The sequence below is a fragment of the Rhincodon typus genome, chromosome 7 (assembly GCF_021869965.1).
Source record: "Rhincodon typus isolate 14 chromosome 7, sRhiTyp1.1, whole genome shotgun sequence".
Lineage (NCBI taxonomy): Eukaryota > Metazoa > Chordata > Chondrichthyes > Orectolobiformes > Rhincodontidae > Rhincodon > Rhincodon typus.
This window is the reverse complement of record NC_063338.1, coordinates 53,607,372-53,622,227: the sequence shown is the minus strand read 5'-3', so window position 1 is coordinate 53,622,227 and position 14,856 is coordinate 53,607,372. Positions and strand designations below refer to the sequence as shown.

The 14,856-nt window shown below is 38.4% G+C and overlaps 1 protein-coding gene across 1 annotated transcript in view; it reads left to right on the top strand.

The window, feature by feature from the left end:
• Nucleotides 1-14,856, top strand: part of LOC109922311 (coiled-coil domain-containing protein 148-like) — a 98,588-nt gene that overhangs the window by 40,752 nt on the left and 42,980 nt on the right. Inside the window, exons 6-7 of the mRNA XM_048599213.1 lie at nt 9,827-9,975; nt 13,772-13,867. Coding sequence (XP_048455170.1) covers nt 9,827-9,975; nt 13,772-13,867 — 245 coding nt within the window. The remainder of the gene's footprint in view (nt 1-9,826; nt 9,976-13,771; nt 13,868-14,856) is intronic.

Here is a 14,856-nt window from a genome sequence, read left to right as displayed (position 1 = left end):
TTGGTTATAATATTCCAAAGTTCCCTGGATTCGTGAAAGGTTCCAGTAGATTGTAATATTGCTAATATAACATACCTATTCAAAAAGGGAGGGAGGCAGAAAGTAGGAACTACATACCAGTTAGTTTAACCTGTGATATTGGGAAATTGTTAGAATTCACATTTAATGAAGTGATACCAGGACATTTGAAAAATCAAGATACAAACCATCAGAGTTAGCATGGTTTTATGAAGAGTAATCATGTTTGACTAATTTGTTAGAGTTCTTTGAAGATGTAACAAGCAGTGTGAATAATGGGGATCCTATAGATTATATTTGGACTTCCAGAAGGCATCTGATAAGGTGCCGCACACAAAAGGTTAATACACAAGATAAGAACACATGGACTCAGGAGTAACTTATTAGCTTGGATCGAGGATTAGCAAACTAGAGAGGATTGGCAGAGAGTCAGGATAAATGGATCTTTTTTTCTGGTTGGCAAGGAGTAACTAATGGGATGCCACAGGGTTTAGTCCTCAGAGCCCCAATTATTTACAATCTATATTAATGACTTGGATGCGGGGATAGAAAGTACTATAGTCAAATATGTAAATGACACTAACATAGAGGGGAAGTAAGTTGCAATGAAGAAATAAGAAATTCAGAAATTGAAGTTGTTAGATTAGGTGAGTGGGTCAAAATTTGGCAGATGAAGTTTAGTACATAATGAGAAAGACAAATGGAATTTTGGCATTTATTGCTAAAGAAATAGAATGTTAAAGTAGTGAAGTGTTGCTGCAGCTGCTACTGTGTATAAGGCATTTGTGAAACTGCATCTGGAGTATAATGTACAATTTGGTCCTCCTATTTGCGGAGGGATACAGCTGTGTTGGAGACAGTTCACTAGATTGATTCTCGAGATGAAAGGTTTGTCTTTGAAGATTGAGCAGTTTAGATCTATACCCTCTAGAGTTTAGAAGAATGAGAGGAGATCTATTTGAGATATATGTGATTCTAAAAGGGATTGATAAAGTATAAATAGAAATGCTGTTTCCTCATGTGGGGTAATCTAGAATGAGAGGTCATAGTTTTAGCATAGGGGGTAGCAGATTTAAAACACAGATATGAAGAAATTATTTCTCTGAAAAGGTTGTGAATCTATGGAATTCACTACCCCACAGTGCAGTGGATGCTGGGATATTGAGTAAATTTAAGGAGGAGATAACAGATTTTTAATTAGTAATGGGTTGAAGGGTTATGGAGAGCCAGCAGGAAAGTGGTGTTGAGGCTAAGGTGAAAGCAGCATTGATTGTATCAAATGGTGGAGCAGGCTTGAGGGGCAGAATTGCCTACTCCTGCTTTTAGTTCTTATTTTCTTGTATGTTCCTCACGTCGTTTGCCTTAGTATCTGAGTGCCCTTATCAAAACATGGTTTTGAAGTTCTCTGGTACTTCTGCAGTCCTTCAGTGTTACTACAACAAGACACTGGTGTAGCTCTAGTAAAATGGCAGAAGGCCAGTATAAGCCCCAGAGTTTCAGGACGCATTCTTATCCTTGCGTTACATTTTGAAATCTTAAAATGTGTTGCTTATCCCTTGATGACTTACCAATTATATATATAGATAGCTGTGCCAAAAAACACAGAATGGTCCCAAGACTGACCTCCAATCCTTGCATCCTTCCTGCTGATCCTGGCCATGCCATTGATAAAGATGCTTTAATTACCCTAATCTCTCCTGTGATACAAGTTTGATATTTGTTGGCTAACATTACTAAAATAGATATATACAAGCTTTCAGTTTGTTGTACAGAGTTGGTTCATCAGGGAAAGGAATTTACACCCTAACTGATCTAGCTTCCATGTAATGCTTGTCATGCCCATCCAATCCCACTTAGAGAACTGTGAGCAGATCCGGGCACCACATCTTCAGAAGGATATATTGGCTTTGGAGGGAGTACAATGTAGATTTACAAGAATGATACTGGATTTCAGGAGTTAAATTATGACGAAAGATTATAAAAATTAGGCCCGTTTTCTCTCGAGTTCAAAGGTTGTTATGTCATCTGATCAAAGTCTTCTGGATATTTACAGGAAAAGACAGGGTAGATAAAGATAAAATATTTCCACTGGTTGGGGATTCTAGGACTAGGGGTCATAGTGTAAAAATTAGGCCAGACCATTTAGGACAGATGGTAGGAAGACTGCTTCACACAAGGCGTGATAGATGTTTGGAACTCTTCCACAAGCAGCAGTGGATGCTAGATCAGTTGATAATTTGAAATTTGAGATAGATACATTTGGTTTAGCAAAAGTATTAAGGGATATGGGCCAAAGAGATGTTTATGGAGTTAAACAATAGATGAGCCATGATCTCATTGAATAGTGGAGCAGACTCGAGGGGCTGCATGACCTACTCCTGTTGCTATGTTCATAAGATCCACAACTTTCCATATAAGAAGGTATGAACATAAGAAATAACAGGGGGAGGCCATTTCGCCCTCTAACCTGTCTTAATTCAATAATATCATAGCTGCTGTACCTGAAGCCTCAACACCTCTTTTGTGCTTGCTCCCGGTACAGTTGTAACAAGTTTTCCATATTTTTAAAGTACAACCCCGTTGCAATAAAGGCCAAAGTTCCCTTTGCTTTCTTAATTACTTATTGCACTTGCATGCTAATTTTTTAGTGTCGCATACACAAGAATATCCAGATCCCTTTGTGATGCACTTTTTGTGAAACTCTGTCCATTTAAATAATAGTCTACCTTTTAATTCTTTCTACTAAAGTTCATGACCTCATACTTTCCCATATTAACTTCTTTCTGACAATTTTTTGGCCACTCACTCAACCTAGCTATATCTCCTTGCGGATTTCTAATGTCCTCATCACAACATGCGCTCCCATCTATTTTTGTATTACCAGAAACCTTGGATAGATTACACTCTACCTGTTCCTCAAAGTTGCAAGCATAGAGTCATACAGCACAGAAACAGACTCTTCTGCCTAACTTGTCCATGCTGACCAGAAATCCGAATCTGACCTAGTCCCATTTCCCAGTGTTTGGCCCATATCCCTCTAAACCCTTTCTATTCATTTGCCCATTCAGATGCCTTTTAAATGTTGTAATTGTACCAGCCTCCGCCACCTCCTCTGGCAGCTCATTCCATACCCGCACCACTCTCTGCTTGATAAAGTTATCCCTCAGGTCCTTTTTGAATCTTTCCCCTCTCACCTTAATCCTATGCCGTCTAGTTTTGGCCTCCACCACCCTCGGAAAAAGACCATGGCAATTCACCCTCTCCATGCCCAATATGATTTGATAAACCTCTATAAGATGACCTCTCAGCCTCTGATGCTCCAGGGGTAAAGAGCCCCAGCCTGTTCAACCTCTCCCTATAACTCAAACCCTCCAGTCTCAGCAACAGTCTCTTGTAAATCTTTTCTGCACCCTCCCAAGTTTGACAACGTCCTTCCAATACAAGGGCGATGAGAATTGTATGCAGTATTCTAAAAGTGGCCTCACCAATGCCAGAACATGATGTCCCATCTCCTATACTCAATGTTCTGACCAATGAAGGCAAGTGTGCCAAACGCCTTCTTCATTACCGTATCTATGTGTGATTCCACTTTCAAGGAACTGTGCACCTCCACCCCAGGTCTCTTTGTTTACAAACACTCCCCAGGGCCCTACCATTAACTGTTTGAGTCTTGCCCTGGTTTGCCTTACCAAAATGCAACACCTCACATTTATCTAAATTACACCCCTCCGTCTTTTGGCCCATCTAATCAAGATCCCATTGTACTCTGAGATGATCTTCTTCACAGTCGACTGCACAACCTATTTTGGTGTCCACTGCAAAATTACTAACCGTGCTTCCTATATTCACCTCCAAATAATTTATATAAATGATGAAAAGCAGTCGACCCAACACTGATCCTTGTGGCACTCCGCTGGCCACAGGTTTCCAGTCCAAAAGGCAAGCCTCTACCACCAACCTCTGTTTCCTACCTTCAAGGCAATTTTGTATGCAATTGCCTAGCTCCCCTTCAATCTCACATGATCTAACCTTACTAATCATTCAACCGTGCAGAACTTTGTCGAATGCTTTGTTGAAGTCCATATAGACACCGCTCTGCCTTCATCAATCTTTTTGTCATCTCTTCAAAAAATTCAATCAAGTTAATGAGACAAGATTTGTCATGCACAAAGCCATGTTGACTATATAGTAAATAATTGAATCCCTAGGACAGATCCTTGCTATACTCCACTAGTTACATCCATTCAATTTGAAAAATAAATTCTGAATCTCTATCATCTATATGCTAACCAATCCTCAATCCATGCTAATATGTTATCACCAAAACCATGAGCTGCTAGCTTGTGCAATAACCTTTTGTGGTAAGGTATCAAATGCATTTTTGAAATCCAAATAAAGCATGTCTACCAATTCCTCTTTATTATCTTTACTAGTTTGACCTCAAAGAGACCGAGTAAATTTGTCAAACATGATTTCCCCTCTGTTTGATTACATTAAGCTTTTCTAAATGCTATTTCTTCCTTAACAATGGATCTAGTATTTTCCCAACAACAGATGTTAGGCTAACTGGCCTTTAGTTTCCTGCTTTATGTCTCCTCTTTTCTTGAGCAAGTATGTCATATTGGGAGGTTCCAGCAGATTGGAAAACTGCTGGAACCTCCCAGAATCCAGTGAGTTTGACCAATGCCACGACAATCTCTGAGCCATTTCCTTTAAAACCTTTTGATGGAGGCCATCAGGTCATGTCAACTTGCCTGCCTTCAGTTCCATTTGTTTGTCAAATATATTTCCCCTCATAATAGAAGCTTTTACAAGACTTTTCCTTCCATTGGCATCTTGTTTATCTGTTCTCTTTAGGATATTTATAACATCCTCCACCCTGAAGACCAATGCAAAATATTATTTAAATTATCTGCCATTTCCCTGTTGCCCATTAATAATTCTCCAGTTGCATTCTCCAAGGGTCCTACATTTAATTTAGCTACTCTCTTTTCTATCCCTGTAGAAGATCCTTCTGTTTGTTTTTATATTTCATACCTATTTACTTTCACAATCAATTTTTACTTCTTCATTAGCTCTTTAATAGCTGACTTTTAATAGTCCACGTCTCCTGACCATGTGGTCCTTACTGACGAATTAAATATTAACATATGTGCAGTTTTATACACTAAAAACTAGTAGAGATTAGAACAATTGAGGTTGTTATGTAAAGATCAGTTTCAGTAATGTATTATTTTTGTCAACAAAACTATTCAGTATTTATAAATTAATTAGTAATATCTATTCTCCATACATATCTGTATGATCTAATGCAGATTGAAATAATTAAAGTAGTTAATTTCTATTCATCAAACACAGTGATGGGAACAGATGGTGTTCAGGCAATGGGTGGTTTAAAGACCCTATCTTTTTATTTTTCTGTACTTTTCAGTTGCGGACTGAAATGGGAAAAGGCCTGTTTTAAAAAAAACATGAATTGTGGAAAGGATTACTGCACTTTTGTTTAAAAAAAAATTAATTGTAAATGCTATTTAGACTGCTGTTTGTTCAGCACTTAATGAGGTTACTACGGATGAGTTATAATATGAAGGGGTGGGTACAAAGGGAGATTCTCCTGGCAACAAGTTGTAGATTGCTCTGTGGAGTGGTGACCAGACCTCAATGACAAAGGTCTTTTGCCTCCCAACAACTATGTACTTGGCTCCAAGTTGCTGAATACCTCATGGGTGAGAATGTTTGGTCGGAAGCCATAGACTGCTAAAAAGGATGGAGCTGTCTTTCTGTATAGCAAAAAAAGCCTCAAGCCAGAAGAAAGTCAGTTTATTTTCCTTCATCAGTTGCTGTAAGCTACAGTTCTTAACCAATAAGTCAGTGATTTTATAAGTGTCAAAAAGACATCCTCTGCCTCTTGCAAGCAGGTTACAGTACCTGGAGCAGCAATCCCTGACAAGCCTAAGGATCATCTCAGCAAAGCGTGTGGACAGGGACCATTGAACTGCCATCCCAATCTTTCCCTCCATCCAAGACATTTTTTTATGTCCATATGTGTCCGTTTTATAACATTTTATAAGGTTGTTAGAGTTTTATCTATTAGAGTTATATATTGATGGTTCATAATTGTTTACTTGAAGCAAGAATGTAATTATTTGTAATAAATAGGAAATCTTGTTAATTACAGAAACCTGGTTCATATTTTCTGTAAACCTGTGTCTAAAAGAGAGGTAACTTGAGGAATTAAGTTAACTATGCCTGCATATTAGTGTGTAAATATTCTGCGTCTAGGAAGTCCTGCACTCACTGTGAAACTTCAAAAAAAAACCTGTTGAATAACTAAGTCACGTTAACAAGTTGTGCAAAAATCTGTAAGAAGCAGCTTGAGCACTGAGGCTGGAGGTTGCCTGGAACAGAGTGAGATCTGAGGGCAGGCCAGGGAACTACACATGAGGGGTTTGACAATTTTTGGTGATTGTGAGTGACCATTTTAAAGCATCCACTTTCCACAATATTTCTTGGGTGGATGGACAGAAAGTTCACGAGTTGACAGAAACCCTTGTGCTGGCCATGACAGGTATATCAAACCTCGATAACTTTATAAAGGCATACATACAAAATCAAGGAAACTGTGGTAAACCTTTGTTATACACTAGCTCAGATTCAGCTGGACACTGCACTTTAGGAAAGATCTAAGCAGAGGTTGTGGGAAAGATTTACATGAATTGTTCTGGAGTTGAGTGATTTCAGTTTCATGGTCAGATTGGTGAAACTGGGCTGTCTCTTTTGAGAAGAGAAGGTTGAGAGCAGATTTTACAGAGATATTAAAAAAATCATGAGGGGTGTGGACAGAGAAAATGGAAAGTTTATGAACCAGAGGACACTGATTTAAGGTTATTAGCAAAAGAACCAAAAGCACAATAATGTCTTTAATACATTGTCGTGTCAGGATTTGGAATGCACTGCCTGAGAGTGAGTTTGAAGCAACTTCATTTGTGGCTTTCAGAGGGGAATTGGATAACTATCTGAGGAGTAAAATAAATTGCAAGGCTATGGGGAAAGGGCAGAGGTTTGGGATGAGTTGAGTATCTCATAGAGAGCTCACACAACAGGTTAGTCTCAATGGCCTCCTTCTGCACTGTGACTATTGTGTGATTCTGTGGATAGTATTTAATACCCTCCCACATGACATGTTTGTAGATTTTAAATTGGTGGGTAAGGCTCTCACAGCTTTTCCAGCTTCACCTTGATTGGCAAGATCAGGAAATCCCATGGATAATTTTCCTGTTTTATTGCCAGTTGAGACCCTTAAGAGACAATTAAGAGCCACATTCCACCACTGTTGGTATTGATGTCCTTGCTGTATCTGTAATACGACATGCAAACCTGTATGCGTTGATTGTGGTTCCTGGGGAAGTGGGAGGCGAGCCTCCCTCATTCAAAGGCACTCAGTACCTGATCAAAGGACCAAACATCAGGAGGGTGTGAGGTGCAATAAATGTGACCCACTGCAGTGATGTGAAAACTACATTCTTGTGAGTGAATAGCAACCTTATATAGATTGTAAGGGAAGACATTTTATATTACTCTATCGACATCTTCCCCTGAGTTGTTTTGTGTTATCCCTTTTTAACTATTAACATCTAATCATGAAGATATTATGTTTTTACTCCATTTCCCATCCTCTACAAATCTCTTGTGCCTCAGTGTCTAATCTCCAATAACATTCTTGGTTCTTGTGTAGAACTTGTGTGCTCCCTCGTCATTTCCACCGAGGGCCAACACATTGGCAGAGTGGAATTACAAGTTCTGATGACGGTCTTTGATAGTCTGCAGTGAAGATCAAACAAGGAAAAACTGCTTCAAAGGAGAAATCTCCAGGATTTAATTAATTGTACTTCTTGAAAAAAAAGCAAGTGAAATTCTCACTCTCTTTTCTAACCGCCTTGCTTTCTAATCTAGGGATTATTAGACGAGAACAATAATGAAGGACATTCTGAAGATAATGCTGGAGATAAGGAGATGAAAACTTCTCCAATACCTCTAGTACAGGAATTTCTTTTTCTGTAGGTAGTGGTATCAGCTCGACATTTGCTGTGAAATGAAGATGTTCAGATGTAGGCAAGGACTCCACAAGAAAATAGGACTGTACTAGAATGGACAACAGAATAAACTGCCAAAACAGAACTGATAGGAAACTTTTGTTAAATCCTAAATTTTGAAAGGAAAACTTGCTTCTTTTTTTTTATTCATTCACAGCACAAGGGCATCGCTGGCTAGGCAGCATTTATTGCCCATTCCGAAATGCCCAGTGGGCAGTTAAGAGTCAACCACATTGCTGTGGGTTTGGAGTCCCATGTAGGCGAGACCAAGTAAGGATGACAGCTTCCTTCCCTAAAGAACATTAGTGATCCAGATGGGTTTTCTGACAATTGACAATGGATCCATGGTCATTATTAAACTCTTAATTCCAGATTTGTATTGAATTCAAATTCCACCATCTGCCGTGGTGGGATGCGAACCTGGATCCCCAGAACATTACCAGGTCTCTGGATTAACGAGGGACCAAAGCTGCTTATTCTCTCCCACTGGTGTCTCTTTTTGAAAGACTAGATCATCACTCATTAATTGTGCAGAGATTTTACTTCAGCTAAGTGATCTTGGAGTTCTGAGCATTTCTGTAACAATAGACTTCTTCCTCCAGCAAAATAGCTCCCTGTTGTGTCATTGGGAAGAACATTACATGGCTGACAAAAATTCTACAGTGCTTCGTAATGGATTGGCTTGCTATTGTATTTCTCTTGAACAAGATGGCAATGGAGTAGCAGAGCTACATGCGAACTTCTGAGCCCAGGCCTCAACATCTCTTGTCTACTTTCTTTTTTTACTTTTCTATTCTTCTCTTCTATTTTTCTTTTTTGTTTTTTTTTTGTTTTTCTTTTCTTTGAAGCCTTTTGCAGCAGGTTAATCAGCGAGTGCAGGTCTTGCACGGAATGGCTGTGGCTAGGCCCGGGTGCCTGCATTGGTTGTTTCAAACACCCTTATGGAGATAAAACTTAGATTTTGAAATCTGGACATTTTTCTTACCTTTTGGCTTTCTTTTATCTCTGCTGTTGCTTTTGTTTTGGAATTCTGCTTCTCCAGCTGGCAGCTGAGACCACCGCTTGTGGATTGTCAGGTATGTGTTATTTTGTACTCCAGCAAGAGCTTACTTTTTTCACGGGTGAAGAGGAACGTACAGGGAATGAAGCAAACAAGTTATGGCTTAAATATAAAGAAAATATGATTTCAGTGATACTTGAACAATGTTAAATCATTGTTTTTTACACTCAGCAACGTAAATATTCTGCAGAGAGAGCAGAATGAGGGAGAGTGTTTGCACTATTGACTAAAAAATTGTTGGACAACAATCAATCTTGATTTGATTTTGTTTCATGGGGTTGATTTTCATAGGTCTAGCCAAGATAACTCTCCCTTCTTATAGTTCATTGTGTTTCATCATGTCTCATCCATATATGTCATCCTGAGCCTTTTCAATTAAAGATGTGAAACAAATGCTGGCCTTGCCAGCAATGCCCACATCCCACAAATGCATAAAATAAGTCTGAAACTGCTGCTGAGTCCAGTTTCTAAAACTGTTTTAACTGTTCTATCATAATTGAATAGTTCCTTGTACATTGATACTTTCACATGAAAAGTAATAAAATGTCACTCAAGAAATTTAAGCTTTTCAGTAGTAAAGTGAAATTGTTTGAATTCTATCCTTTTAAAGAATCAATATGTAGCAGGCACATTGAGAATTTCTCTCTAACACAAGGTGCAATGTTGCGAAAAGACCAAGAAGCTTTTAGAACAGGTACAGTGGATCCAATCTTCCAATTGAAGAAAGACTTGAAACAAAGGCTGATTGAAATGCAGCACTGTTACCAGGGTGATGGATTTAATTCCTGCCAGATACAGCAGCAGGTACAAAAACTATTCAATTTAACTTTTATTTACATTAGGCTTCATGTCAAATCATAAAACAATTTTTGCTTACTTTGCTTTGCATTTAACTTATTGTGGGTGAACATTTATGCTCATTAATGTCTAATTTTTACATTTATATATTGAGATTACTCAAAAAGGTAACACATTCTAGAAACAACAAAATCACAAAAAATCAGGTATTAGTTTAAATTCTCCTTAATTTTGGTTTAACACAGCGACAAAGTGAACAACTTGTATTTATATGGTGCTGTTAATATAATAAAATATCACAACGTACTTTACAAGGGTGTCTGAGAGCAAGTTCCAAAATCATCAAGTTGTATAAAGAGTTATTAGGCCAGATGACCAACGGCTTGATCAAAGATATGGGTTTTTAAAGTTGTTTTTGTTGACATTTAGAAGATTGAGAGGTGAACGTATTGGAAAAAAAATAAGATTCTGAGGGGACTTGACAGGATAAATGCTGAGAGGATGTTTTCCCTCATTGGGGGTATTTAGAACTGGATGCACAGTTTCACAGCAAGGGATCTCACATTACAGAGAGAAAAGGAGGAATTTATTCTCATACAGCATGGAAACAGACCCTTTGGTCCAACCAGTCCATACCGACCATAATCCCAAACTAAACTAGTCCTACCTGCCTGCGCTTGGCCCACGTCCCTCGAAACATTTCTTATTCATGCACTTATGTACATGTGTTTTAAATGTTGTAACTGAACCTGCATCCACCACTTCCTCTGGAAGTTCATTCCACGCATGAACCAGTCTCTGTTTAAAAAAATTGTCCCTCATGTCTTTTTAAAATCTTTTTCCTTTCACCTTAAAAATATGTCCCCTTGTCTTAAAAACCTCCATGCTAGGGAAAAGACACCTGCCATTCCCCTTAGCTATACGCCTCGTGATTTTATAAAACTCTATAAGGTCATCTTTCAACCACCTATGCTCCAATGAAAAAAATCCCATTCCATCCACCTCTCCTCATAACTCAAACCCTCCATTGCAGGCAACATCTTGGTAAATCTTTTCTGAACCCTCTTAAGCTTAATAATATTGTTTCTATAATTTGGAGACCAGAACTGGACAGTACTCCGGGAGAGGCCTCACCAACATCCTGTACAACCTTAACATAATGTCCCAACTCTTATACTCAAAGTTATGAGCAACGAAGGCAAGCATGCTAAATGCCTTCTTAACCAGCCTATCCATATGTAATGTAAACTTCAAAGAATTATGTACCTGAACCCCTAGGTCTCTCTGTTCTACAACACTACCCAGGGCCCTACTGTTTATTGTATAAGCCCTGCCCTTGTTTGTTTTCCCAAAATGCAATACCTCGCATTTATCCACATTAAACTCCATCTGCTACTCTCTAGCCCATTGATCCAATTTTGATTTTGAAATTCTCTGCCCCTGAGAGCATTGGAGGCGGAATCATTGAATATCTTCAGGGCTGGCTTAGACTGATATTTGATTGGATTAATAAGGATTATTGGAGTAAGGCAGGGCTGTTTCATTATCTATGACCCTCTCTTTTATAATACAGCAAATCTCCTGAATTAAGTTGTCCTATGTTAAGCCTCAATGATTTCTGAATTTTCTCTGAGACCTCATGACTGTTGTATTATCTTCTGCAGCAAGAGGACAATTACACAGCACAGCAGGCAGTTGGGGATTTTGCCCATAAACTAAATGATAGGTACAATATCTTCCAACATCTGGAATGAATTGTTTGCATGAATCACCCATGCGAGGACACTTGTCAACTTGCAACCTGGTGATCAGCTAAAATTTTTAAATTAATTTATTCCCAGTTTATTCATTTACAGGATATAGGCACTGCTGGGCTAGGCTAGCATTTATTCCCCATCTCAGCATTTCTTCAACATTTTATGATTACCCCATATTTCATTTCACAGAATTTGTCACTGAAAAGATTTTCAACTGTGGCATTCGGGATCATGATATTCATGCTTCCCTTATGTCCCTGAACTAATCATTGACAAATTCACCTTCATTATCAGTAAGAAACCTCATTGGTGTTCCTTGTTTGATCTTCTTTTCCATGATTTTTCACAAAAACCCTTTTTACCTGTACCCAGGATTATTCTCGACAAACCAAATGTGTTTGCAACATCTATAAATGTGGAATGAAAGTATGTCTGAATTTGTTTTATAACTTTGCATCCAAGGTAACCTTATTGTGAAAGTCACATGACAGTAGAAGGCTTACTGGAGGATGTAGTGGCTTCCTCCAACTTTTTTTTAACAGATTTAATACTTCTCACTAATCCCATTTAGTAGTCTCCCATACTCTTCACCAACCACATTTGCTGCTTTTAGCAGAATTTTTAAGTTTTGACAAGCAGGGAGAACAAATTGTCTTTCTAACTTTAAGACAACTTGCTATTTCATTGATTCTTATCCCTTGATTCTATTCGTACTTCTGTAACAATCTGATAAGAAGCATTACGTTTCATTAAGGAGATACAATAATGTCACTGAATTTCCAAAAGTAATTGCCGTATTAAGCTCAATGTCAAGTTTCATTTATGCCTTTCCCTCAGAATTTTTCACAAAAAAGCATAATAATCTCTCTCTAAGCAAGTGGAAAGTGTTCCAACACTCTTATGTTTTGTATATATCAGAAAGTGATTTACTTGCCTCAGAATTTCCAGTCTCTGCACTTGTGGCCACTGTATTCATGTGGTTGTTCAGTTTGGTTTCTGATTTCAATGGTATCCCTCAAGGATATTGATAATGGGAGATTCAGCAAAGGCAATGCCATTGAATGCCAAGGGAAGATTGGTAGATTCTCTCTTGTTAAAAGTGCTCATTGCCTGGAACTCTTATGGTTTGAATGTCAAGCCCGAGACTGACTGTTGTCTAGATCTTTCTGTATAGGAACACAGATTACTTTAGTATCTGAAATGTCATGAATGGTAATGAACGTTCTGCGATAATCAGTAAACATCCTTTCTTCTGACCTTATAATGAAGGGAAGGTTTTGGTGAAGCAGCTAAATGTTGTTCTTATGTTTGAATGTATTATAATTCTGATAGCCTCCAGTGCAAGTAATTGAGAATAATCTGTCCCCAAGGGTATTGTATATTTTATATCTTGGAGCTATGCAGAAATTGCACTAGTTTCCATGTGTGTAGCAAAAATTTATTCACAATATTTCAGAATGTCTACTGTCTATTTACAGCTTTTTGTTTCCAGCAACTTCTTTAATCTTTTTACTTTTCTGTGAATCCTGAGCCAGATTTAACAAATCAAGCACAGTGAGCATTGGTAGTAAACAGACTCACATTATGAAGAACGGAGTTTTTCAATGACTTTTAAGACCAGCTAGGACAGTGAATAGAAGAATTCAAGTGCCAAAAATAGTGCAGATTGCCTATGCATAAGTTCACCGGCTCTATTTTTGCAGAGATGGAATGGGGTGTCAGCAGGGCTGTCCCTGCATGAGGCAGAAAGCCAAAGAAAGCAATTAAGGGTGACTTAAAACCTACTAAAGGAGTATAACCGGGATTTTCTACTCAGCCACAAGGTGTCTGTAGGAGGTTGAGGCTAGTTTACCTGCCTGAATGTGGCTGCCTGGTAGCCAACCTAAGAATCAAGAGAACATAAATGTCAGTCAAAGCTTTCCAAAATTTCTCAAAATACTACTGTTTAAATTACTCTGAGGGGGAAAATAACTATAACTTCTTAACACTTGCTATTCTTTTGCTTGTGAAGCATGTATATTTTCTTCACCTTTATATGCAATTAGGTGGAATGTGTAAGAAACCAACAGAAGATGATAACAGACATGCTTGAGCAAGAGAGAAGCATCTTGGAAGAACAGATCAAAAATATTGAATTTGAGGTAAATAATTTTTAAAATTATACAGAACAGGAAGGTCCATTTTCTGGTCTTCCAGACACTGAAGCATTGGAACGATGAATGCTTTTTGGCTCATGTAAATTATGAAATACCACTCAGCCCAAATCTCCTTGACTTTGACCTTAATTTGAAATTCAAAATGAGCTCCTTTCATTATTTGAAAAGTATCAGAGAGCCTGCAGTGGAAAGATGTTTCTTTGCAGGTCAGTTACAGTTATCTTTGTAGTGAATGACACAGCTCTGCAATTAACATCCTGGTGATCCAGAAATCATGAAGTCAATTCTCCTCAATTATTGCCAGTTGGCATGACAAGACCAGTTGATGTGGTCAATGGTGCAATCTTAAACTGTTTCATTATTTAGCTTGTGCACAGCACCGTAATAGCCAGAAACATTGAAGAATCAGGAAGAAACAAAATGATCATATAAAAACACAGAAAATAGGAGCAGGAGTAGATTTGGCCATTTAAGCCTGCACCACCATTCAACATGATCATGGCTGATTATCCAATTCAGAACCTTTTTCTCGCTTTCTCCCCATAACCTTTAATCTTATTAGCCCTAAGAACATTCAATATTTCGGCCTCAGCCACTTCCTGTGACAAAGAATCCCACAGGCTCACCACTGTCGGGGTGAAGAAATTTCTCCTCAACTTGGTCGTAAATGACCGACACCATATCCTTAAATTGTAACCTCTGGATCTAGATTCCCCAGTCATCGGGACCATTCATCATGCATTTACCCAGTCTAGTCCTGATAGAATTTTATAGGTTTCTATGAGATTCCCCCTTTTTCTTGTAAAATCCAGTGATTATAGTCCTAACGAATACAGCCTGTCTTCACACATCAATGCTGCCATCCCAGAAATTGGCATAGCTTTGGCTAAATAAGAACATGGAACATAAGAAATAGGAGCAGGAGTAAGCTAACCATTGAAAGCATTTCTCATTTCCTGAACTATCCCTATAAC